Raw genomic sequence first — 25,749 nt, 5'->3', positions numbered from 1 at the left:
CTTTTTAACGTCTTTCTGGCAACATATGGTTTCCGAGCTAAAAGAACTGCTCACGTTTTAAGGTCAAGAACGAATCAAGACAACTTCAGATACTCTGTTCCAAAGTGAAGCGTATACCAGTGAGAGCGATCTGCATCGATCGAAATAAATAGTAGTCGGACGGAGCATGGTCTGGACTATAACACGGGTTAGGCAAAACTTCCCAACCACTTCTTTCTAAATATTTTTTAACATTTATTGCAACATGTGGCCGAGCGTTGTCATGATGGAATATTACAGTTTCATGTCTGGTTGAATATACTGGGCATTTTTTTTGGCAAATGCTCGCTTCAAACGAATCAGTTGCGGTCGTTACAGGTTCCATTTGATGGTCTGACCAGATTTCATTAGCTCATAATAGATAGGACTCTTTTGATCCCACCAAATACAGAGAGAATTACCTTTGCGCCATGGATATTTGACTTTGATATCGAATCGGCTTGTAGGGTTCGGGTGTAGGGCTCCTAATTTCCCGGGAGGAAACTAAAAAATCGTTTGAACACTGAAAAAGTTAAATCTGGAAAACCAAAGTTCGTTGCGAAAGAGAAATTTTTCAAATCAGATTGTATATAAAAAAAATTTAAACCACGATTATTGTTATTATTCTCTCTAGCGCAATGCTTCTTTACAATCTGTTGCTGGCAAAAATGTATGGATATAATAGAATCATTCTATTAGCAACAAATTTAGCAACCATAACAATTCTTAATATTGTAACTTTAAGAAGAAATCGTTTAAAGAAATTCCCGAAAAATCCGGAATAAAATTTCTAAAAAAAATACCGGGAAATTTTTCCGAGGCTAAATAACTGCTCATCTTTTGAGGCCAAGAACGAATCAAACCAATATCGGTGTAAAGCGTATCCCAGAGAGAGGATTCTACAATGAAACAAATAGTTTTTCTTGAACGGGGCACGATCTAGACTATAAAGCGGGTGAGGCAAAACTTTCCAACCACTTCATTCTATATACTTTTTAACAGGTATTGAAACATGTAGCCGAGTGTTGTCATGATGGAGTATTGCGAATTCATGACTGGCGTTGCGTTCGGTACAAGTTCCCAGTGATGGTCTGGTGAGAGTTCAGCAGCTCATAATAGATAGAGAGAATTACCTTGGCACCATGGATATTTGGATTTGGTGTAGAATCGGCTGGTTGGCCGGGCATCACATACGATCTCTTACGCTTCGGATTATAGTAGTGGATCCATTTTTCATCGCTAGTAATGATTTAAAAATAATTTTCTTTTATAGCGTTTAAACTTAATTTCGGACATACAAAATCGTTTTTCAAGGACTCTCAGCTTCAATTCGTATGGTACCCAATTCCCCTGCTTTCGGATGAATCCAGCTGCTCGCAAACGTTTTGAAATTGCTGCTTGAGTAGCTCCCAATGCTTATGGAAGCTCTGGTTGTGTTTGGCTATTATCTTCATGGATTAATGCCTCCAATTCTTGGTCTTCAAACTTTTTTGGCTGGCCTGGGCTATCTCTCGCATGTTGATACCGATGAAACACTTTCACCATAAGCAATCGATGTGCTTCACAGCCCTGGTTTTCAAATTAAAGAAGTAAAGCAAAACTTCCCGCATATGACCCTTTGTTTACACTGTCATGTTCAATAACTAAGTTAGAATAAATAACAGATATGTACCCATCAAAAGGACATATAAGTTATTAAAAAAAAACGCGTTCAAAGATACGCCATCATAACCCAATAATACCGAAAAACTTTGAAATTTATAGAGTGACAGGATGTCAAATCAGGCCATTAATAAGTGGAGACATTAAGAAGTCTTATGAATGGAAGCATCCTATTTTTTAAACATTTCTTGATATAAATTTCGGTATTTATTGAGCCCTTTGTAGCGAATGTTTGGCTTCTTTTGCCGCAACTGCATATTGATTACTATACCAAGAACTTTTTGCCAAAAATGTTTTTGTGTTCTAAACTTTTCTCTAAAATACCCTCGAACATCAGTAACATAAAACAAGTAAGGAAGTATGGTCGGTCAAGCCCGACCATATAATACCCTATACTAATTAAAAGAGCAAAAACATTTTTCTTTTAAAATTTCAATAATTTATATTTTTGAGTGATTTTCGGAAGTGGGCCTTATATGGGACTATGACCAATTATGGACCGATCACCATGAAATTAGGTAGTGTGATTTATGTCTATATGAAAGTTTACTATGTTGAATTTTGTGAGTATACCAACATTTTTAAGCTATTTATGCACGTTAAAGTGATTTTCGGAAGCGGGTCTATATGGGAGCTATGACTAATTATGGACCGATCATAACAAAATTTGGTGACATGAATTTTGTGTATATAAAACTTATTTGGAGCGGAATTTGTGGAGATACATATATAAATTAAACATTTATGACCGATAAAGTCCAATTTCGGGAGAACATTTGTATGGAGGCTAGGTGAAATAATGGACCGATTTCAGCCAGTTTCAATAGGCTTGGTCCTTGAGACGAAAAAATAATATGTACCAAATTTCATCGAAATATCTTCAAAGTTGCGATCTGTACTCTGCGCACAAGGTTTACATGGACAGCCAGCCAGCCAGCCGACCAGACGGACGGACGGACATCGTTTAATCGACTCAGAAAGTGATTCTAAGTCGATCGGTATACTTTAAGGTGGGTGTTAGACTAATATTTTTGGGCGTTACAAACATCTGTACAAACGCATTATACCCTCCCCACTATGGTGGTGTAGGGTATAAATATTGACCCGGAAACTGCGAAAAATTTTCCATACGCCCGAAACATCCATTATGCAGCAGGTATATTTTTTGTATAAAATTTGACTTCAATTTCCGTGCTCTGTCTTTGTGCTCTAAATTTTTAGAAGAGTTCCTGTCAGCAACTTTTTGAGCCTTGTATGTTTTTAAACCGGCATTGGAGTATGTGTTGGGAGCTCTTTTGAAAACGCTTTCTATTTCCATTCCTTCTACTTGAACCAGGTTTTCTATCAACGGACAAGTTCTCTCGATACTGTTTAATAACATTTGACGGCAGACCTTTGATTGTTTGGCCAACTTTTTGTAGGACCATGTTGGGTTTTGTTGAAAATATTTAATAATTTTAATACGCACTTTTCTCTCGTCACTCATTTTAATCAGATTAACCCTTCGTTACTCGCAACAGATGTGGTTGATACAGGCAAACATTTTTTTATTGTAAATTTTTTTAATCACCCTAAATTTTAAGCAATTTTTTGATAAAATAATATTTTTACTGCAATTTTTTTATATTACTCTTTTAAAATACATTGCATTTAAGATTGTTTTTATGTTTTTGAAATAAAAAGTTAAGAGTAAACGAGCCTTTCTTTTATTGATAGCAATTTGATACATTGCGACTAGTCTCGATTGAAAATGATTGCGACTAACGGAGGGTTAAGAACAAATGAACATAGTTGATATTAAACATAATAACTGACATGCTTTACAGAGGTAACTTGATCAAAAAAATCAAATAATAGTTGGGTTAAAAGTTTTAATGAAAAACTTGTGTTAAGAATTTTTCGATCTCAGTCCTTACATATTTTGTTTTTGAAAACTAAAATTACGGAATATTGTTTTTCAAAAAAGTTTCCATTAAATTGACACTCAGTGTATAATTAATAATAATAATAAAGCTTGAGAAAAGAGTTTGTGATAAAACTAAATTTCATGTGCTTACAACATGACAAACAAGTCTGCCTAACTCCTGTAACTAAAAAATTAAATTTAAAGTAAATTTCATTAAACTAATTTCAATTGGTAAAATGCCTACAATTTCAAGCAAACCCTTGATCATAGAGAAATAGACATAGATCGGAAACTGTTCAGTCAAAGACCTAACTCGGATGTCAAAAACCTAAGGGTAAAAATTAATTATTAAAAAATATGTGAATGATTTTGAGTAATTTTTTTGTTTCAGTTTTTTCCTAGATTCCGCTCTATATGTAATTTCTCTATGATTACATCTACAACAAAACGATTTCCTTTAAAAACCTTTTGTTAACAAATCTTTGATTAAGATTTCTTTAAGAAAAACTTATTTAAATTTATAATTAATTTAAGAAACTTAACACTTCTGGTTTTACACACTCCTTTTAGCCAATAAAACTTATTAAAAAAGAAGGTAATAAATGTGTCAGTAAGTACTACTTAGTGGCCAGTATTCATATTCCATTCAAGTAACCTTGACCCAAATTGTGTATTCATTTGTTTTTATTATTATTTGTTCAATTGGGAATGGACATTTGGTTGATTTGTAGGGTCAGCGTCAGGTACAGTTTGTTTGTGGCCACATTAATGTTTAATTTGCGCGGTCTTAATTTAAAATAGGTACTTACTTACAAAACAATTATGTAATTTGGTTTTCATTATGTTAAGGTTTAATTTTTAAGTTTTATGTCCAACTAGTATTATGACTTAACACTCTTAACACTCATCTAATTTATTCTATTTATTTTGTTATATTCGCCATTAACTTTGAACTCATTAGTTTAATGTTTATTTTATTTTTTGTATTTGGACTATACATAGTTTCATGTTTATTAGGTCATGATTTTTTTCCTTATTGTGTTCCCTGAGTGTTGGTTACTTTACACTCTGGGCCAACACAATGGCAACAGCAACATTAATATAGCAACAAAATAAGGCACATTTGCCTCATACTTCCAGGTATGTATGAATGAGAGTTATTAAATTACGCTCGAAAATGTCAGTAATGTATATAAGTTAAAGTCTAGAAATGTTGCTCCGTAAAACGTAAATAAATAATATAATGAAATTGCTTGCAGACAAAATATGTCGCGTGCTAAATTATACTAAAGGTTTAAATAATACAGAAAGCCACATTATTCTACTTTAGCTTTAAATAAAACTGCTTTAAAAAATTAAATTACAATTCGCAGAATTCTCAAGAAGCAGTCGAAAACGTGTGAAATTTTTTGTAGCATTCTGGAACACCAAAAAATTTACCCACATATTTATGGTGGTTATACAAAATTCAAGATTTGGCACTGTCGAATATAACTTATTAATAATTGAAAACTGCAAAGCAAAATATAATTTAGACCAAGTAAACTTATTCATGTTTAATTTTTCGAGTGTAAAATTACGGAAAAAATATAAATAAATCACATTGAAGTGTACATAAACATTAAAATAAATATTAAATTTACTTTTAATGGGTTCCAGACCAAAAAACAAACGACAAATAATCGGAAAAAAAACTACTTATTCATGCGACAAAGAGAGAGGGAAAATAAGAAAAATAAAACTCTTTTCTGTTCAAAATAATAACATTGTTATTATTTTCGATTACTTACACACAACAATCTTGTGGCGTCTATAAGAAGTTGACAGCAGTGTAACAAAAATGTTAGAAGACAAGCTAATAAACATAAGATTGGTCACAAAAGCCCCTAGAGGGAAGGAAACTGACTCAGAACTAATTCCATGATTCAATTCTTGGGAAAAGGGACCAGTTTTAGTTTTAAAATATCTGGGTCAAGGTACAACAAGGGGCTTGTTCATAAGATATGAAAGAATATGGAAATTTCTACTAAAATGACCACCTGGAATGATAATTAATTTAATTTCATTAATGTTCTTATGTCACGTTCTTGTTGCTTAATCATAGTTTGTTGTCAGTACTCGGTCATTGTTGTAATCAAGTTGCTGACAACATTAGTTCAAAGCAAAATTGTGTGTCACGTTCTTGTAGCTTAAACATAATTTGTTATCAGTACTCCATCATCGCTGTAATCAAGTTGCTAACAATTTTAGTTCAAATCACAATTGTGTGGCTTTGACTAAACAAAGTCACACAAAATATGTATATTATTTAAATTTTTCAAAGTGTGTCTAGTTCACTATCATAAGTGTTTCATTGTACAAAAAAAACAATGCGGAAAAAAATAAAGGAAATCCACTAAATTATAAAGAATATTTCTATAAAACAGCTAAGAATTCAAGGCGTCTTCTCAATCGAAATAGGAAAAAATTGCTGTGTTTTTGCTTCGAATATTTCGAATTTCAGGAAGTTCTGGATTACTTCTTTAATTTAAAACAAAAGTGCAGCTGAAGCTCATCGATTGCTCACCAAAGCTTATGGTGAATGTGTTCCATTGCTTTCGACGTGCGTGAGATGGTTTGTACGGTTCAGAAGCGGTGATTTTGACATGGAAGACAAAGATCGCCCAGGCCTGCCCAAATAGTTTGAAGACCAAGAATTGAAGGCATTACTCCATGTAGATTGTTATCAAACTCAACAAGAACTCGGAAGATCATTTGGAGCTATTTAAGCAGCAATTTCATTCATCCAAAGCAGGGAAATAGGGTATCATGCGAATTGAAGCCGAGAGATCTTGAAAGACGATTTTGCATGTCCGAAATAATGCTTGAACGCTATAAAAGAAAATCATTTTTGCACTGATTAATAACTTGTGATGAAAAATAGATCCATTGCGATAACCCGAAGCATAAGAGAAGTCGGGAAAACCAGCCGAATCGATACCAAAGCAAAATATCCAAGAAGCAAAAGGATCCTATCTATTATGAGCTGCTGAAATCTAACCAGACCATCACAGGGAACCTGTACTTTGAAGCGAGTATTGGACGAAAAATGCCCTGAATATGCGGCCAGGCATGAAACCGTAATATTCCATCATGACAAGCCAATACCTGTTAAAAAGTATTTAGAATGATGTGGTTGGGAAGTTTTTTTTTACCCGCCCTATAGTCCAGACCTGGCCCCGTCCCACTACTACATATTTGTTTCGCTCAATGCCGAACGCTCTTTCTGGGATACGTTTCACTTTAGAACAGAATATCCGAAATTGCGAGTGGGCTTAGCTAAAGAGTTAATGAAGCACTACATAAATAGTATGTCCATAAACCAATAGATAATAAACACGAACATTGAAATTAATTATTAGAAACCTTGCGGAAAAATATGTCGCGTGCTAAATTATATTAAAGGTTGTAAAAAAAAAAACAAAAATAAATATTTTCCCAAAACAACAACAAAAAGCCACATCGCTTTCAAAAATTATACTTCAATTCGATGATTTTTGCATTTTTCTATTTTTTGTAGCGTTCGAGATCACATAACATAATGCTAACGGAAAATGGAAACCAGAACAAATTTTTCCTAAGATTTCTTTATTTTTACACTTCAAAGGCGTAAGAATGTCGCGTTCTGGACAGTAGAAATTCCCATATGAAGTTGCTATACCTGTACGTCATAATGTTGTAGATATTGTTAATAAGAGGTTGCAATTCACATAGTGTATCATTTAATACTAGTCACACTATTACCTATTCCATAGATTTATATGAATATAGGGCAATATGAATGGCACAGTGTGAGTATTTTATTTTTTCTAAATCAACAATCTAGTTTAGCACAAACACATTATAGTACGAGTATACTAACTATTTATACTGTATTCTAAATACAAACATACATAAAAAAACAAGGAAAAAAACAAAAAATTAACTACGCTACGATAAACCACCTGGGACTTTTGGTTCAATACTTACATTAGTTAACTGGTGATTTAGTGAATTTGACATTTTCATTCATTCAAACGTTCAGTTATACTTTCTTCAGTTGAATATTTACATGCCAATACAACATGTCTATTTATTGTATAGAGACTTATTTACATAAATAAATTAATTAATGTTTATAATCGTATAGAATAAAGCAAATAACAAGTATATAAGTACAAACGAACTATGAACGTTTATACGCAGATTCGTGCTTTATCTAATTGAATAGTCGTCATTGCTTTAGTCGTATTAAATATTCCATTTCATATATTTAATCATATTAATTACACTTAACCAGATTTGCATTTAAATAAATTATTAAAGCCGTTTTTTTTTGTTCTCTATTCAATACAAGCAATTATATTCATGTTTTGTTTTTATTAAAAATGAATATTGTATTGAAATACTTTCGAAATGTAAGTAATTATGTAAAAAAGTTGAGTTAAATGAAAAAAGTTGTAAGCAATGAAGTTTTATCTTAAAACAAATTAGAGTGCTGTTATATTGTTTCAAGATCTTTTATATGATATAAACTAATATTTATGCATATTTATAGCAATATTTCAATGTGCGTATTAATCCCAACCTTGTTTAAAGGTAGAGTATTTATTAATCAATGCCAAGTAAAGCCTATTATATTTTCCGACTTTGAAGGCAACAATGAATGTTAAACTTATATCTTTTCATTCAAAACTAGTATTATACATCTTCCGGCATTAAGAATTTACTCACTCACTCTCTCGGCTTTGTCCTCATAAACCTATGACTTCAAACAACTCAATGAGAGAAGTCTAGGGCGATCATGTCGCGTTCTTATACCTACAAACAATACTCCACGATCGTTCTAATCAAGTGGCTGAACATTTAAATTCAACACAAAATTGTGTGGTTTTAACTAAAAAAAAGTTTAGTTACACTAAACATTTTAAAATTGTGTCACGTTCGCTGTAGTAATGGTATATTATAGATGGCTAAATGTGAGTGAAGCAACAATGCGGAAATAGAGAATAAGTAAAAGAGATGTACTAAATTTTAAAAACATATTTCAATAAAGCAACTGAGAGAACTATCGAAATTAGTAAAAACATATAGCTAGTTGCTAAAAGAAAAAATGGACAATTATTCTTTAAGGCATACCAAGTTGAGAGATAGGTAGATAAATTATGCTAAAGAAAAATTCAATATTAAGACTTGTACCTGCAAGAAAACATTGGTAAAAACAGTAAAGATGTCAGAAACTTGAAATTAAGCAGTTAAATTTATTGTAAAACACTATATCAAATGTATGTAAAACAAATAAATGAATAATAAATATAAAGTTTTTTTTGAAATCACTAAACCCTATTACAAACGTGACAGGAAAATATGTCGCGTTATAAATGTTGCCTGCTAAATCAAACTAAACTTTGTAAATAAAACGAATGCAAATATTTCAACATGTCAACTATCACTTTAAAAAATCTAATTTCAATTCCTTGATTCTTGCCTTTTTCTAGATGCAGTCGTAGCGTTCTGGATCCCATGTTGAATGCTTTAAATTATGTTGGAATCAAATATCGACAAAACCTATGTTTTACTGTGACTATAATATCGTTAAAAAACTTGTAACAATATTGAAATGGTTACAGTAACCAAGCCCAACTATATTTTTTCTCTGCGTGTATATAAAGCTCTAAAAAAGATCCGAAAGATGGAAACAAGAATCCAAGGATGGACACAAGAAACGATTTTATTAAAATTTCTTTATCTTTTTCACTCCAAAGGCGAAAGAATGTCGCGTTCTGGACCGTGGAAATCCACATATGCGAATTTACCTTATACATAACTTCCAAACAAATAAACAGAGAACAAATTTAAAGTGTTTTCATAAAATATTAGGCGAAAGACAAAGATCACCCAAGCCAGCCAAAAAAGTTTGAATACCAAGAATTGGAAGCTTTCTCCATTAACATTATAATTTTAATCTCATTGGGAACTACTCAAACAATTTCAACACGCTTGCGAGCAGAATTCATCCAAATGCAGGGCAATTAGTTACCATACGAATTGAAGCCGAGAAACCATGATTTAACAGGTCCGAAATGATGCTTCACCGCTATTTTTGTACATGAAAAATGGATCCATTACGATAACCTGAAGCGTAAAAAATCGTAGGTGAAGCCCGGACAACAAGCCGAATTGACACCAAAACCAAATATCAATGGCGCTAAGGTAATACTCTATATTTGGTGGGAGCAAACGCGTCTTATCTATTATAAGCTGCTGAAATCTGGCCAGACCAGGGAATGCAACTGATTCATTTTGGGCCGAAAAATGCCCAGAATATGCGACCAGACATGAAACATGCAATACCTGGTAAAAAGTATTTAGAATGAAGTGGTTGGCAAGTTTTGCTTCACCCGCTTAGTCTAGACCTTGTCCCGTCCAAATAATATTTGTTTGGAACGATGCAGAACGCTCTCTCTGCGATACGCTTCACTTTAGAAAGAGTATCCGAAATAGGCTTGATTCGTTATAATAAATTTATATTGCACAAATATTTCTAAATAAAAGCTTAAAATTTGAAAAAATTCCGCTTTTTTAAAAAAAGTACCTTTTAAAAAAGTACCCTTTTAAAAAGTACCCTTTTAAAAAAGTATATTTTAAAAAAATACTCTTTCAAAAAAGTACCCCTTTAAAAAAGCACCCTTTTAAAAAGTATCCTTTAAAAAAAGTACCCTTTTAAAAAAGTATCCTTTGAAATAGCACCCTTTTAAAAAGTATCTTTTTAATAAAATATGTATACTTTTAAAAAAGTACCTTTTTAAAAAAGCACCCTTTCAAAAAGTATCCTTTAAAAAAAATACCCTTTTAAAAAAAAGTACTCTTTTAAAAAAAGTACTCCTTTAAAAAAAGTGCCCTTTTAAAAAAGTATCCTTTAAAATAGCACCCTTTTAAAAAGTATCTTTTTAATAAAATATGTATACTTTTAAAAAAGTACCTTTTTAAAAAAGTGTCTTTTTAAAAAAGCACCCTTTTAAAAAGTATCCTTTAAAAAAAATACCCTTTTAAAAAAAGTACTCTTTTAAAAAAAGTACTCTTTTAAAAAAAGTACCCCTTTAATAAAGAACCTTTTAAAAAAAGTACCATTTTAAAAAGTACTCTTTTAAAAAAAACCTTTTTAAAAAAGTAACCTTCTAAAAAATATTCTTTTAAAAAAGTGACCTTTCAAAAAAGTGACCTTTCAAAAAAGTATCCTTTTAAAAAAGTACCCTTTTATAAAAATACCCTTTTAAAAAAGTACCCTTTTAAAAAAGTACCCTTTTAAAAAAGTACCCTTTTAAAAAGTAGCCTTTAAAAAGTAACCTTTCAAAAAAGTACCTTTTTAAAAAAGTATAATTTTAAAAAAGTACTCTTTTAAAAACTACTCTTTTAAAAAAGAACCTTTTTAAAAAAGTAACATTCTAAAAAAATATCATTTTAAAAAAGTACCCTTTAAAAGAGTAGTATTTTAAAAAAGTACGATTTTAAAAAAGTGACCTTTCAAAAAAGTACACTTTAAAAAAAAAAAAACCTTTGAAAAGTACAATTTTAAAAAAGTACCCTTTTAGAAAAGTACCCTTTAAAAAAGTAACTTTTTAAAAAAGTATAATTTTAAAAAAGTATAATTTTAAAAAAGTACTCTTATCAAACAGTTAGAAAATATCCTTATAAAAAGTATTATCTTTAAAATAGTATCCTTTTAGAAAAGTACCGTTTTAAAATAGTACCCTTATAAAAAAGTCGTTTTTATTTTAAAAAAGTACCTATTTTGGCTGCTTTTTTGTTAGTTATACTACGGAATCAGAAATAAATTTTAAATATTTTTTTAAAATAAAACTTAAAAGTTATAAAAGTTTACTCACCTTTATGCATTTGCGGCTGAGTTTTTGCTCCCATTATGGATGGTATTTAGTTGTGTATATGCGAGTGTAAATTACGTATGCTTTCAGCTAAATTCGAAGAAAAACACACTTCCAACTGGCTCAAGAAGTGTATAAAGTTGTAAATATTCCAAAATAAACAGAACTTGTAGCAATAGGAAATTTTTTTGCAATAACAATAACGATAAAAAAAATATATATAAAGTAGTATAACTAACAGCCAAGTTTTTCTTTAATATAAAACGAATATGCAAATTTCTTTATATGTATAAATATATAAAATATAATTTTCTTTAAGTGCACTTGTTTCACATTTAAATACGAGAGTTTAAAACACGATTTATAAAATAAATTATTATTATTTTCACAAACAACTTATTATTTAATAATATTTCTTTATAATAAAGATTATTTTCACTTAATTATTTAATTTGTTGACTTATTTTCTTATTTTTTATTTTTAAATTTAGCACTTGTTTGTATTTCATTAATTTTTTAACTTATTTACTTCAAAATATGAATTTTAATTGAAATTATTGGAATGTCTTTTTGTTTTTATCTTTTTTTATTTGTGAGATTTTTGTAATTTCCGAGTTTTATTTTTTTAGTGTATGTAAAGTAAGTTGCTCTGTTTTACTACAAATTGTAGTTATTATTATTATAATTAATATTATGTAGTAGTCCAGGTGGTCTCGGTTTAAGTGGTGGCGCTCTTCTGCGTTTCAGACTAATCGTAATCGTAGCCCAGTATTGACTCAATTCAACATAATACTCCATGTGGCAGGTGTTTCTTGGACAAATGTTGTCTACTGAAAGCAAATCAAAGAAAACCCAGAACATTTTATTAATAAAGTGGTAATAAATATTTAATTAAAGTTAAAAGTGGGTGTTTAATTTAAACTTAAAGGCTTAAATAATTAATTCATGTAAGATGAAAAACCCCCAAAAAACTGATATTCTTTTACTTATTGTGATTTATTCAACTATTACTACATACATACATAAATAATTTATAAAATTCACATAATTTAAGTAGGTTTTTCTCATGTTTTGTAGGTGGTACTTGAAGAAACAAATAAATAATATTATGTTTTAGTTCATGGTTATAGTTTTATATAACTATATACTCATTACAATATATAATTGCTTTTATATAAATATATAAATTTATATAAATATAAATTTATATAAATATAAATTTATATAACTCAGGGATAATTGTGTGTAAAATTATAGAACATTCAAAATTAATTTATAAACTGATAAAAGCAGTTCACCCAATGTTACAATTACACTACTGAAAACATATGGTTGTGGTGATCATAATTAAACAACTCCATAATATGATTGGATTTTGGTGTTGCTGTCAAATTATATTATGATTCGTATATGACCATATTATTACTAATGAGTTGCATTCTAAAATATCATAATTCTACTTACTCGTTCTTTAATCTTAGAAAACAGTCCGGTTAGCGCAGTACTCGGACTATTTGGTACGAAAAGTTAAAGCCAATAAAGGTTGAAAAACATATATGACTCAAAAAGTTCCTAACAGGAAATCTGCTAAAAAATTAGAGGCCAAAGACAAAGCATGGAAATTGAAGTCAAATTTTATTAAAAAATATACCTGCTGCATAAAATGGATGACGAAACCTATGTTCCGGAAAATGTTTCGCAGCTTCTCGGTCAATATTTTCATGTTGCTGATGTTCGAGGGAATATTGTAGAAAAGCTTGAGACCCAAAAGCAGACAATTTTCCCATAAAGTTCTTGGCATGGCAAGCAATAGGCATGTGCGGCAAAAGAAGCCAAACATTTTTTCAAAGGGCTCTATAAATACCGACATTTACCTCAAGGCATGTTTACAAAAGAGGATGTTTCCATTCATAATACTTCTTAATGTGTCCACTTATATTTGGCCTAATTTGGCATCCTGTCACTATGGTAAGTAAAGTCTTGAAGAGAGGCAAATTCTCCAAACTGGCTGAAGCTAAGACCAGTGGAGAGATTGAAGAGCACAAAAAAGGTGTCCACAAGTGTGATTAATTTTAAATGGAGATGGACTCAATAAAAACCTTAAATGAAGGGTTTCCGCAAAAGGTTCATAAATTCATCAGTATTAATTAGAACTATAAAAATATTTTTTTATAAATTGTGATAATAATTTTAATCAAATAAAAAAAATCATAATTGGAAGTTTAGTGGTTTAATTTTTATTAACATACCAGTTGACCGCCCGGCTTCGCCCGGTATCTATTTACTAATGTTAGTTCTTCAAGTTTCTCCAAGCCACATACAACCTGCCTGTTCTTATTTATTTGCAAATAAAATATCTAAATTTGTACTGCATACTTTAGGGGGCTTTTTTATTACAGTTGACTGGACTCAAAAAAAAACCGAGTTTTACCCGGAGTTTTTGATTTTTTTCTGTACAAATCATCTCCTGAAAATTTCTAATCGAATAAAAAAAAATCAGCCAAATTGTTGCAGCCGTTCTAACGTGATTAGTGTTTATAAAAAAACGACTTTTTAAAAAACCGGTTTGTCGGTTAACCGACATATATGTGCAAAAATCATAAAATGTCCAATAAAGTATATACAGCTTTAAAATTTGTAGTTTTTAGTAGTCAGGAATAGTTAATATTATAAAACTATAAATACACAAAATTGCCAAGTCCATTTTATTTTGTAAAAATTTCAAAATTATTATCTCAGTCAAATGGAATTGAGTACAATTATGTTACTAAATATATAATGCAAATATAAATTAAAAAATTTAAATGTAAATAAATTTTTTAATTAAATATTTGATAATTTTGAAATTTATTATGACTTCGACTTTCTGATATGAAACAGAAAATGTTACAAGTCCCAAAAAAGGACCTATAAGATGCAAACGCACTTCTTCTTAGCTGTAATTATTTGTCATTATAAATCATACCAAATAATTAATAAAAATCCATTATCAGATTTCAGAAATATTTAAAATCATGGATTTTAGAACGTTTTTTGTCTTTCCTGTAATATTACTGAAAAGCTAACGAAATGATTAATAAATTTAAATTTTAAGAACAAAACACACTAATGAAGTCAAAATTATTGAAAGAATTTATGTACATCGAATTCAATTTAAAATTTGGTAAAATCATCACTAAGTTTTTAATGAATCATTATTAAACTTATAGAATTATGCGAAATTTAATTTAAATTTTTAATAGTTCCACTATGTGCAATTTATTCTGAAATAGTTTTTAAGTAAACTCATCGTGTTCTCTTATTTAGAATCATTGTACTTCTTAAAAATATTAATCTAAAGATTAATCAGCAGTTTAGGTTTCAAATCAGACCAATAATGTGTATACAATGAATATTAAAAATGCACAAAAACATGAGATTTATTAATTTTAGTCCCAAATTTTAAAAACCAGTTAACCGAGTGATGAAAACCGAATAAACCGGTTAACCGAAAATCAACATTTTAAATTACCGGTTCGCAAAAAACCGAGATTTCAAAGAAAAACCGGTTTTTCGGTTAACCGGTTTATAAACAATACAAGTGATGCCATTACATACATGGACCATTTAATTTTTATATATGTTGTATATACAGTGAGTATACACCAGAAAATATTTGATTTTATCGATTAAAATTTTAATGTTTCAGTTTGTTGGAGATCGAGTTGAATAATAGATTCGGTTGTGAAAAAAAAGATTTAAGTTGGACTATAATGATTTTCATGATCCTAAAAAACTAAAAAAATTCGGGGTATTTACTCACTTTTGAGGCTGTGTGTAGATAGATATGTAGTTAAGATTTGTTCGATCTCAGTCCTTATTATAAGACAATTATGAATGTTCAAATCATTTTCTGAGGTGACATTTTTATGATGTCTAGTTGAAATCATGGATCGATATTGTCCATTTTCAGCCAGCTAGCTCTTTTCTTTTGGCCCCTATCGTATCTTCAACAGACAGACAAACGAACGAACATACATAGGTAAATCTTATGAGGACCCAGAGTATATATACTAATGTGGGTCTGCGACAAATATTTTGCTGTTGTGGTAAATACTTTGCTCCAATAACATAACCATGTTAAATGAATTAATCATTTTAATACATCACTTGGAAATTAAAGATTTTGCTAGTTCTTTAAGCAATGACTTTATTACAATTTTCATTTCAGCTATAACTTACGAGTTCATTACAAAAGTACATAGTATGTACGTACGTAGTTTCTGCCCTTTTTCATTCATTGTTTTAACTAATAATTGCAAAAGAATGCTAATTATATTGCTGCTTGTTTTTCTATATAGAAATGTCAACATGTTGTTAAGTTATGTGAATTAAGTTTTTATTTGACATTCATTGGAAATTATTCAGGTTCATGTTCAATGTTTTGTTTTGCACAATTTACTTATTCCAAAAAAGAAACATACAAAAAAAAAAACGCCTACAAATCATATTCGTGAACTACGACAACAACTGAAATATAATGAAAAAAATGAGAAACGGTCAAATGCGAATGAGTATTAGAAGTGCTTTTTATTAAAAACATTTCTTTTAGTTTCTCATTCAACTCAACGGAAAGTAAAAGCGATTTCCTGCACGCTAACTAGTCTCCAACATATCGTGTTTAGTATTATTTTTCTAGTTTTTCTAATAGCGCCATCAAGACAGTTGTTTGAAAGAGTCATGGGAAAACTAAAGTTTGAAATAAATTTGAATATTGACAAAGTTATTAATGAAAATTTAAGCTACATTTTAATACAAAAAAAATCGTTTCTTTACCAGTATTTTTTCTTCTACTCTAGAATTTCTCTTTAAATTTCTCAAAACATTAAATTCTTTTAGATCCTTTTAACATTCACTAACATTACTACGTGCCGATATGCACCTATAAATCAGCATTAAGTTATGCGAATGTAAAGGGCAGGTGGAGATGTGGAATGGTCTAATTTAATGATATTTGCCCTGCAAAACTATTGTTAACTTATTACATGACTGTGTGCATTTTTTGTATCTATGTGTGTTGAGTGTATCTGTGTAATAAGTAGGCCTGTATAGCTAATAAGGTGACACTTATTTTGCACTATTTGGATTGTTCTGTTCTCCGTCCTCTAAAAGCCAAATGCTGAAAATTTTAGCAAAATCGGATAACGTTTAGAGGTTCAATATTTTATTTGAAATTTCGAGTTTTGAATATTTTCAAAAAAAAAAAAACAAAGAAAAATTATTGAGTATTAACAAGTAAGAGCGTTATATTCGGCTATGCCGAATCTTGTATACCAACCATCAATATATGACAATAGAATATCTGTCTGATATAGGAGTGATATGGGGGATTATTTGGGCATGTGGTCAATTATGTTTCATATTGGGTGTATGACATAAAAATGCTTTTATTATGAAACATTTGTTCAATATATTCGAAGTATTGGACATTGTTAGCTATGACCTTTACCTATTTTTCTGGAAACATATGGATTCCGAGAAAAAAGAACTGCTCATCTTTTGAGGCCTAGAACGAACCAAGCCAATATCGGATACTCTGTTCCAAAGTTAGCCGGGCTTCACATACGATCTCTTACGCTTCGGGTTATCGTAATGGAACCATTTTTCATCGCAAGTAATGATTTGGTGCAAAAATTATTTGCTTATTTCGGACATACAAAATCGTCTTTCATTTTCATACCGCATTTTTAAGTCATACACCCAATATAAAACATGTTTATGTGCAATTTCATCACGATATTGATTATTATGAGACAATTATATTATTTTCTGAGAGGGACATTGTATGAAGACTAAGGACAAATGTTACTCGACTTTTGCCATAATTTACAGTATAATTTCAGAGTTTTTAGAACTAATTTGTGCAAAATTTTATCAGGATTGCCGAATAATCAACAGTTTGTTTAGCGGTTGCGGGTTCATTTCCCAGAGGAGGATTAAATTCTGAAAAAAATAATGTAAAATGACGGAGAACAATTTTAGACCTTGGTCGCATTGACAATCAAAATAAGGACCATCCTAGTATGTCTGTTCAGGTATCTATTAGTGTTAACAACAATACGAATAATGATTGACCAACAATTTGTTTATAGTTTCTTTTTTCTTTTCTGCTTTTGTTTTAATTTCTCTCTTTTTATTAATTTTTATTATTTTTTACTTTTGCTTCTGTCATCCACATGACCGCGAACTTCAAACATGTTCAAAAGCCATGATTGACATTTACGAGGTTTTATTTCGAAGAAATTGAAGAAGAATACTATAAAAAAAAACTAAAGTGTAGAATAAAAATACTTTTAGCTAGACGGACAGACAGACAAATAGGCGGACAAGCAGAGAGATATACACATTCAGATAATGGAAATGAATGAATTGAAAGAATTGAATGAATGTTTTATTGGTAGTAGAGTAGTTTGTGGTTGGCTTGGTTTGGTATTAAAAGCAATAGTTCTTGTAACTAATTGATGGTCATGTAAACTTTGGATAGATATTTCAATGCGATTAGTTTTTGCTTTTATTTGTTTTCTTTTTGTTTTTTGGACATTAATATTTTGTGTAATAGAAATTGGAATTTATTGATCATTTGTTGAAATGCAACAATTAAAAGGTCAAATAAAGATGAATTAAATTTATGTTTTAATATAGATTGTAGACCAACATCCAGAGAAAAAATATAGTTGAACATTTCACAATTTTTACAAGTTTTTTTAACAATATTATAGGTATAGTATGTATTTATATGATAGTGGTAACCATAATATGGTAAAGTTAAGATTCACATGGTGATTGTCATCAATTTCACCAAATTTTTTTTTTTTAAAAATTTGTTCAAACATCGATTTCGACATCGAAATAAAAAATTAGCTTCGGTCGAACACTATTAATTTACAATATTAGATTAATAAAAACTTTATCATAAAATTTTGGCCAAATTAGTTCTAAGTACTCTGAAATTATACTGTAAAGTATGGCGAAAATCGGGCAACATTTGTCCCTAGTACAAAATCCACCTCAGAAAATGACACGAACATTAATAATTGTCTTATAATAATTATAATTATTCCAGCAAAGTAAACAAAAAAGTTTTAATACAAAAAAGGAAAAATGTAAAATAAATTTTACATTACACTACACAGTGGGGCAGAATCGAAATTTTTGGAAATAAATCTGGCATTTCTATACGGCTGGTCCGAGCGGGATAAAATTTGAATTGGCCGTAGCCAAGGAGTATTCGAGTTTAAGTTATTGAAATGGGCCCTACAAATGCTCCAGGGGCGGCGTTATGGGGGCTCAAAGTAGGGTACCTTCGACATGTAAAATTTTTAAACACGTGCCATTTTTTTGTTTCCCATTTGATTTCAAAGAATTTTATATTTTTGGAAAGCGCTCGGCTAAGTCTAAAAACTGAATCAAAATTGAATCAATTACGAATCCAAAAATAACCGATTTTCAATTTAAAAATTAAAAAAATAGTATATTTGTTATTAGTTTTTTGGACAAAAAGGTGACTTAACTCTTTTTTTATTAAAAAACAACTTTCTTTAAGAACGTATAACAATTTTATGTTTTTCTATAAAGTTTCTTTACGGAGGACATTTGGGTATAAAAAACATGTCCTATTTTTCGAACATGTCAGCCGTACGCCCTTTAGAAATTCACCTATTTTTTATCAAAATTTCAACTTTGGGCCACAGAAAGTATTATCAAAAATTTGGGCCACAGGTTCTAAAATCCCAAAGCAGGGATCAGAAAAAAGAAAGCAGCTTTGGAAACCCTTATGTGTTCCCTATTTATCCTTAAAGTATTTTCCCAGCCCCGAAGGAAATATGGACCCTATAGGCAATATTATAAAAAATACCATTTTTGGGATTTTCGCTCCAATTTTTAGGAATTGCGGGATTCCCTTTGACAAGTTTTTTTACACCTTGCTATTTAGAATGACAAACTTAAAAAACGCTGAAAATTTCATTGAGTTTCGTTAATAAATAAAGATTTTATTATATATTACATATTCATTGAGTTTCTAAAACTAAAATTTATATCAAAATTTTAATAGGATTGCAAATATTAGGAACAATTTGATCCACATTCATTCCGAGCTATATTTTTTTTGTTTAGATTAGTTAATTTTTGGTCTTACAAAAGAAATTTCAAGTCAATATCTCAATTAGATTAAAAAATATGCCACTTTAAAACTCCGTCCTTCAAAAAAATTGCACTTTTTCATACTAACAAATGTGTATAAATTTTCTTAATGTGACTGAGTCAGAACCAGCGACTTGTGTTGAATAAAATATTAAGAAAATTTATAAAAAAATATTTAGTATGAAAAAGTGCAATATTTTTGAAGGACGGAAGAGTTTTGTGTCGCTTTGTAAAAATGTCGCTGTAGTTAATGAATTTTTGAGTGCCTATGGTGAACATAGGCTTTTTCATCCGTAACTCAAGATTTTGGAGGTGTTTTGTTAATTTCAAAGGCATTCTGCCTTGTTATGCTCAACAGCATCTTCCAGAAAAATTTTATCACTTTCCAGGTATTATTTTTTGTCGCATAGTGTTATTATACACTCCCCAAGTGGTAGACCAGTATCCGTTATGTGGGTCTACGATTAATATTTTGATGTATTGCAAAACGGAATGACGAAATCAATATACTCGCCATCTTTTTGGTGATCGGTATATGAAGAAGCTAAATTTCACCTATTAAATATGAGATAATTATTTCCAATATCATTAAAACAAATCTCCACTAATTTCTTTGTAACTTATTAGAAATAAATAATATGGTCAATTATTTTTAATTTTTAATTCAATATTTAAGAATTACATAAGAGTTTTTAAATGACTTTAATTTTAATTTATATTTAATTCATTAGGAATTTCCTTGAAAATTACTGAACTAACTATTCCTAGTTATAATGACTAATAAAATCGAATTAAACACTGAATTTACAAAACAAAAAAACATTAATTTCAAAACTACTCGGATATAAAAAAAGCCCAATATTATATTTACATCCATTATATATCAAAATAGTTCATATATTGCATTATTATACTTTCAACGGAGTTCCGTTGTTGTACTCTTCACGCAATTAATAGTTTGTTTGATATGATTGATAAACGTGGGTGAATTGTTAAGTAACGAATTTAAATAAATATGTAGCAAAAGCTTTTTAGAATGTGAAAGGAATCATAAAAAGGACAAATGGATTTCTAATTTGTAAAAAAAAAAAAAAATTTTGAATGGTACTTATAACATTTATAACTAAAAATAAGTAAGAAAGTGTGGTCGGTCAAGCCCGACCATATAATACCCTACACTAAGTAAATGTGCAAAAACATTTTTCTTTTAAAATTTCAATAATTTATATTCGCGACTGATTTTCGGAAGTGGGCCTTATATGGGAGCTATGATCAATTATGGACCGATCACCATGAAATTAGGTCGTGTAATTTATGTCTATATGGAAGATATTTATGTTGAATTTTGTGTGTATACCAACATTTTTAAGAGTCTATATTGGAGCTATGACTAATTATGAACCGATCATAGCAAAATTTGGTGACATGAATTTCGTATATATAAAACATATTTGGAGCGAAATTTATGTAGATACTTGTATAAATTAAACATTTATGACCGATAAAGTCCAATTTCGGGAGGACATTTGTATGGGGGCTAGGTGAAATAATGGACCGATTTCAGCCAGTATCAATAGGCTTGGTCCTTGGGCCGAAAAAACTATATGTACCAAATTTTATCAAAATGTCTTCAAAATTGCGACCTGTACTTTGCGCACAAGGTTTACATGGACAGACAACCAGACATCGTTTAATCGACTCAGAAAGTGTTTATAAGTCGATTTTGGGCGTTTCAAACATCTACACAAACGCATTATACCCTCCCCACTATGGTGGTGTAGGGTATAACTAGATCCTTGTTTACTGAACTAATAAATTTCAGAAGTTACAATGAATCGAATATCTATTATTTTCTGTTTCTTTTTTTATAACTTATAACTTCATTATAAATCGTCACACGTTTTTAAATGTCCAGTAATGGATTTGTAATTACTTGCTGTTGTATGTTTTTTTTTTTTTTAATAAAAAACTACAATCAAAATATTATTTATTGTAGGTTTTTGTTCCGAATGTATTAAATCTCAATTTTCACAGTCAAATGAAATAAAACTCTCATACATATTTACGTATAAACGCTTTCTAGTATTAAATATTTGTTTTGTTTTGAATTTCTTTGGCCTACAATTACAACTGGGAAAATAATAAATAGATTAATCTTAAGCAAAAAGTGTGAGTAATATTTGGTTTGCAATAATTATGACTAAATGTTCAAAACAGTATGTAGTACTAGATTAAGTGAAACTTTTCGCGTCATATCTTTGAATTTATATTTTTTTACATCAGGGTATTTTCCAGAATATCTTTAAGTCAATTCCCTTATAGTTTAATAAATTAATAATAATTTATTTAGTTTTTGTAGTTTATGGCAAACCAGTTTTGTGGCATGAGTAATACTTTCAAAGTTGTTTGTATTTCAAATCATAGTTGAATAAAGTTTTGATTGTAGGACACAATTTATTATTTATTTACTTTAGATTAATGGAGATTTTTAAACTACTTTAATTTTTTTTTTAAATGTAACCTCGGAAAAGTAGAAAATGCATTTTTTTTAATAAATTTTTAGCGTAATAGTTTAATGTGTACAAAACTTAAAAAAAATATCAATTGTCAATATAAAAGGTGTTAATTAACCATTTAAAATAATATTTTATAGGGGATAGGGTCAATTACGGTTGGTCCTCGATGCTCACACAAGTTGGTAAAATATTTAGGTTCATACATAACGTATTTATGTCCAATTTCATAAGACAATTATTAATGTATATGCCATTTTCTGAGGGAGACCTTGTATGGGGACTTGGGACAAATGTTGCCCGATTTTTGCCATACTTTACAGCATAATCCCCATATTTATGACTGCTCAAACAATATTCCGGGAGCACACTATTATGGGGGCTAGGTGAAATCATGGAACGATATTGCCCATTTTCCATACCAAACAAACCTTGTCAACAGAGGTTATTTGTGGAAAATTTATACCAGCTAACTCCTCTCGATTGGGTCCTATCGTGTTTTCAACAGACGGACAAACGGACGGACATATGTAGCTAGATCGTTATAGAATCTTATGAGTTTGGGTTCTCATTAGATTCTAAGACGATCTATATTACACCAATTTGATTGGAGTATAGTGACTATCGATCCATAATTATTCTTATAAGACCCACATGAGAAAAATACACTATCCTCTAGTGAAATTTACCACTGATATTTTCTAGTAATAGAAAAAATAAAACTACCCAAATCGGGTGAACCAGACAAAAATTTTCATATTGGCTGTATGACTTAAAAATGTGTCATTTCTTTGGTACGCGTTATTTGTTTTTAATAACTTATATGTCATTTTGAAGAGTACATATCTGTCATTTATTCTCATTTAATTGAACATTATTGAACATTATAGTGAAAACAGCAACGTTTTTTTTGCTTCGAAAATGTCGAATTTTGTACCAACAAAGCGTCATATGCGGGAAGTTTTGCTTAACTTCTTTAATTTAAAAAAAGTGCTGTTGAAGCTCTCGGCCTCAAAAGATGAGCAGTTCTTTTGGCTCATAGTCCATTACCACCAATAACATGTAATATTTACGTTCCCATGAAATATCCATTTCCTTTTGTCTCGAAGGGAAAAGTGCTATCGTAATATTCCCATGAACTTTTCATTCACAATAGTTGGTTTTGTTCGTAACAGCTGTTTATTATTTACAAAATTCCATCTAAAATTTTCACAACATAGGGATTTTTTCACGTGAACAAAGTTGATGAATGTGAAAGGGGAACACTTTTCATATGATATTGATTCGCGATAGGGGTGCATATGTTGCCAGAAAGATGAGAAATTGTTATTGCTAACAATGGCCAATACTTTGAATATTATATTTTACAAATATTTCAAAATAAAAGCTGAACATTTTAAAAAAATTTTAATTCATACACTCAATACAAAACAAGTAAGAAAGTATGGTCAAGCCCGACCATATAATACTCTACACTAAATAATTGAGCAAAAATATTTTTCTTTTAAAATTTCAATAATTTATATTTGTGAGTGATTTTCGAAAGTGGGTTATATGTAGGGTACCTACATAGGGTACCCGTTACAATATTCAGATACGTTTAGATGGCCATATTTGTTGCTAATTGAATTATTCTATTATAGCCATAGATTTTTTCGGTTCTAGCAACAGATAGTCAGTTAGCAAAGAAGTATTACTGTTGAAATAACCGAATTTTTTCACTCAACTAGAGCCACAGCAGAAAAATTTGGTTATTAAGAATGAATCAAATTTAAAGTTTATACTTGTAAACGAATTATTGAGATAAGTAACATTACAACTTTCAATGATTATTATTCATATTTACACAGAGAAAACAGATTCGTTATAGCAACCGAATTTGTTGCCAATCGAATGATTCGGTTGCACACACCGAGTTTTTCAGTTCTATCAACAGAAAGTCAGTTGACAAAGAAGAATTTCGGTTAAAGCAACCAGACTTTTGTTACCCCTTTTAAAATTTTGTAGCCACAACTGTAAAATTCGGTCACTAAGGTAGAATCATTCGATTGGCTACAAATTCGGTTGCTATCACGAATCTGTTTTCTCTGTGTAGAGAAAATAACAATAATAGTTGGTCAAATTTATTTATTTACAATCAGATTTGAAAAATTCTTTTAAAACCGCATGTTTTATAGATTTAACATGATCGAAATTCAGTTTTTTAATTAAATAAAGAATTTATTGATTTTATACTGACTAAAACTATGACTGTGACAATACCGATCAATTGCCACTATTAAATTAGAAACCGTTATTAAGGCTGGACCAACAACCAAATAAAGTTATTATATACTTCTTTTTAAACCCTGGTAAAATTATAAGTAAATTGTCTGGTTTTTGGTTTAATTTAGTGTTAAAAAATTCCCAGGAATGAAACGATTTTTGAATTTCCTCCCAGGAAAGAAAAAAGTCCGGAAAATTAGGAACCCTAGTTATATGGGAGCTATGGCCAATTATGGACCGATCACCATGAAATTAGGTCATGTGATTTACATATGTCTATATGAACGTTATCTATGTGATCAGAAAGTAATTCTGAGTCGATCTGTATACTTTAAGATTTGTTAGACTAATATTCTGCACAAATCCAATATACCGGCTCCACTATGGTGGTATAGGGTATAATGATTCGTCAGACCCGAATATAACAATCTTACTTGTTTTAGCTGTAAACGTATTTATAGGTCACTCTGTAAATATTTCACAAGTAATATTTACATTTGAATATATTTATTTAACTGATATGAATATTACTATTTGCTCATATGTCTGAAGATTTTTCAAATAAAACGAAAAATTATAATGTAAGAAAAACATAAAAATTAGTTTTGCAAATATTTATTACCTCCAAATTGCAATTTACAAATAAATCATAAAATACTTTACTAATTATAAAATAGTAACATAAAATGTATATTTAATGAATAATAACAACATTATTCTGTGTGACATTGTAATTGAATTTTTATTGTATTAAGAGCTTTTTAAATATTTAAAACACGTTTTGTTAAATATTCTATTATAAAAGAAATGAAAAAAAACGTATTATTTATTTACATTCATATTACGGGTGACCCTCTTTTAACGTTTTATGTACATACATACAAAAATTATATTTTTTTAAACAGTTTATTACAGCTGTTTTTATTATTAAATACTACATATTTATTATTTTTTTTTCTATTGTTTTGGTTTGCAAAATTATGCTTTGCAATATCAAGGTTAAGGTTTCGATTTTAGTATATTTCGCCGGCCATGTGCATGTTTGTGGAAAATTTAAGTAATGAGGTGAAAAAGTATACACAATTTTTATTTTTCAAATAATTTTAAACATATTATTAAAATTAATATGTAAATTAAAATGCTTTACCATGCAATGCACAAAGTACTTATTCATAGAAGCTAGGCATGCGAATTTAAATTGCATACCTTGTAAGTGCTATATCGGTTTATCTTCCTGGTTAAAAAATACTTCTACTTAGTAGAAAATATGAATAAGTAGTGGGACTTTTGTCTAGAATTTTAC

The 25,749-nt window shown here is 29.8% G+C and overlaps 1 protein-coding gene across 1 annotated transcript in view; it reads right to left on the bottom strand.

The window, feature by feature from the left end:
- The window catches only part of ATP8B (ATPase phospholipid transporting 8B), a 93,628-nt gene extending 81,760 nt beyond the window's left edge, over positions 1 to 11,868 (bottom strand). The window contains exon 1 of the mRNA XM_065507180.1: positions 11,491 to 11,868. Coding sequence (XP_065363252.1) covers positions 11,491 to 11,524 — 34 coding nt within the window. The 5' untranslated portion in view covers positions 11,525 to 11,868. The remainder of the gene's footprint in view (positions 1 to 11,490) is intronic.
- Between the last annotated feature and the right edge of the window lie 13,881 nt (positions 11,869 to 25,749).

Source organism: Calliphora vicina, chromosome 4, assembly GCF_958450345.1.
Source record: "Calliphora vicina chromosome 4, idCalVici1.1, whole genome shotgun sequence".
Classification (NCBI taxonomy): Eukaryota; Metazoa; Arthropoda; class Insecta; order Diptera; family Calliphoridae; genus Calliphora; species Calliphora vicina.
This window is presented reverse-complemented; position numbering and strand designations above follow the sequence as displayed.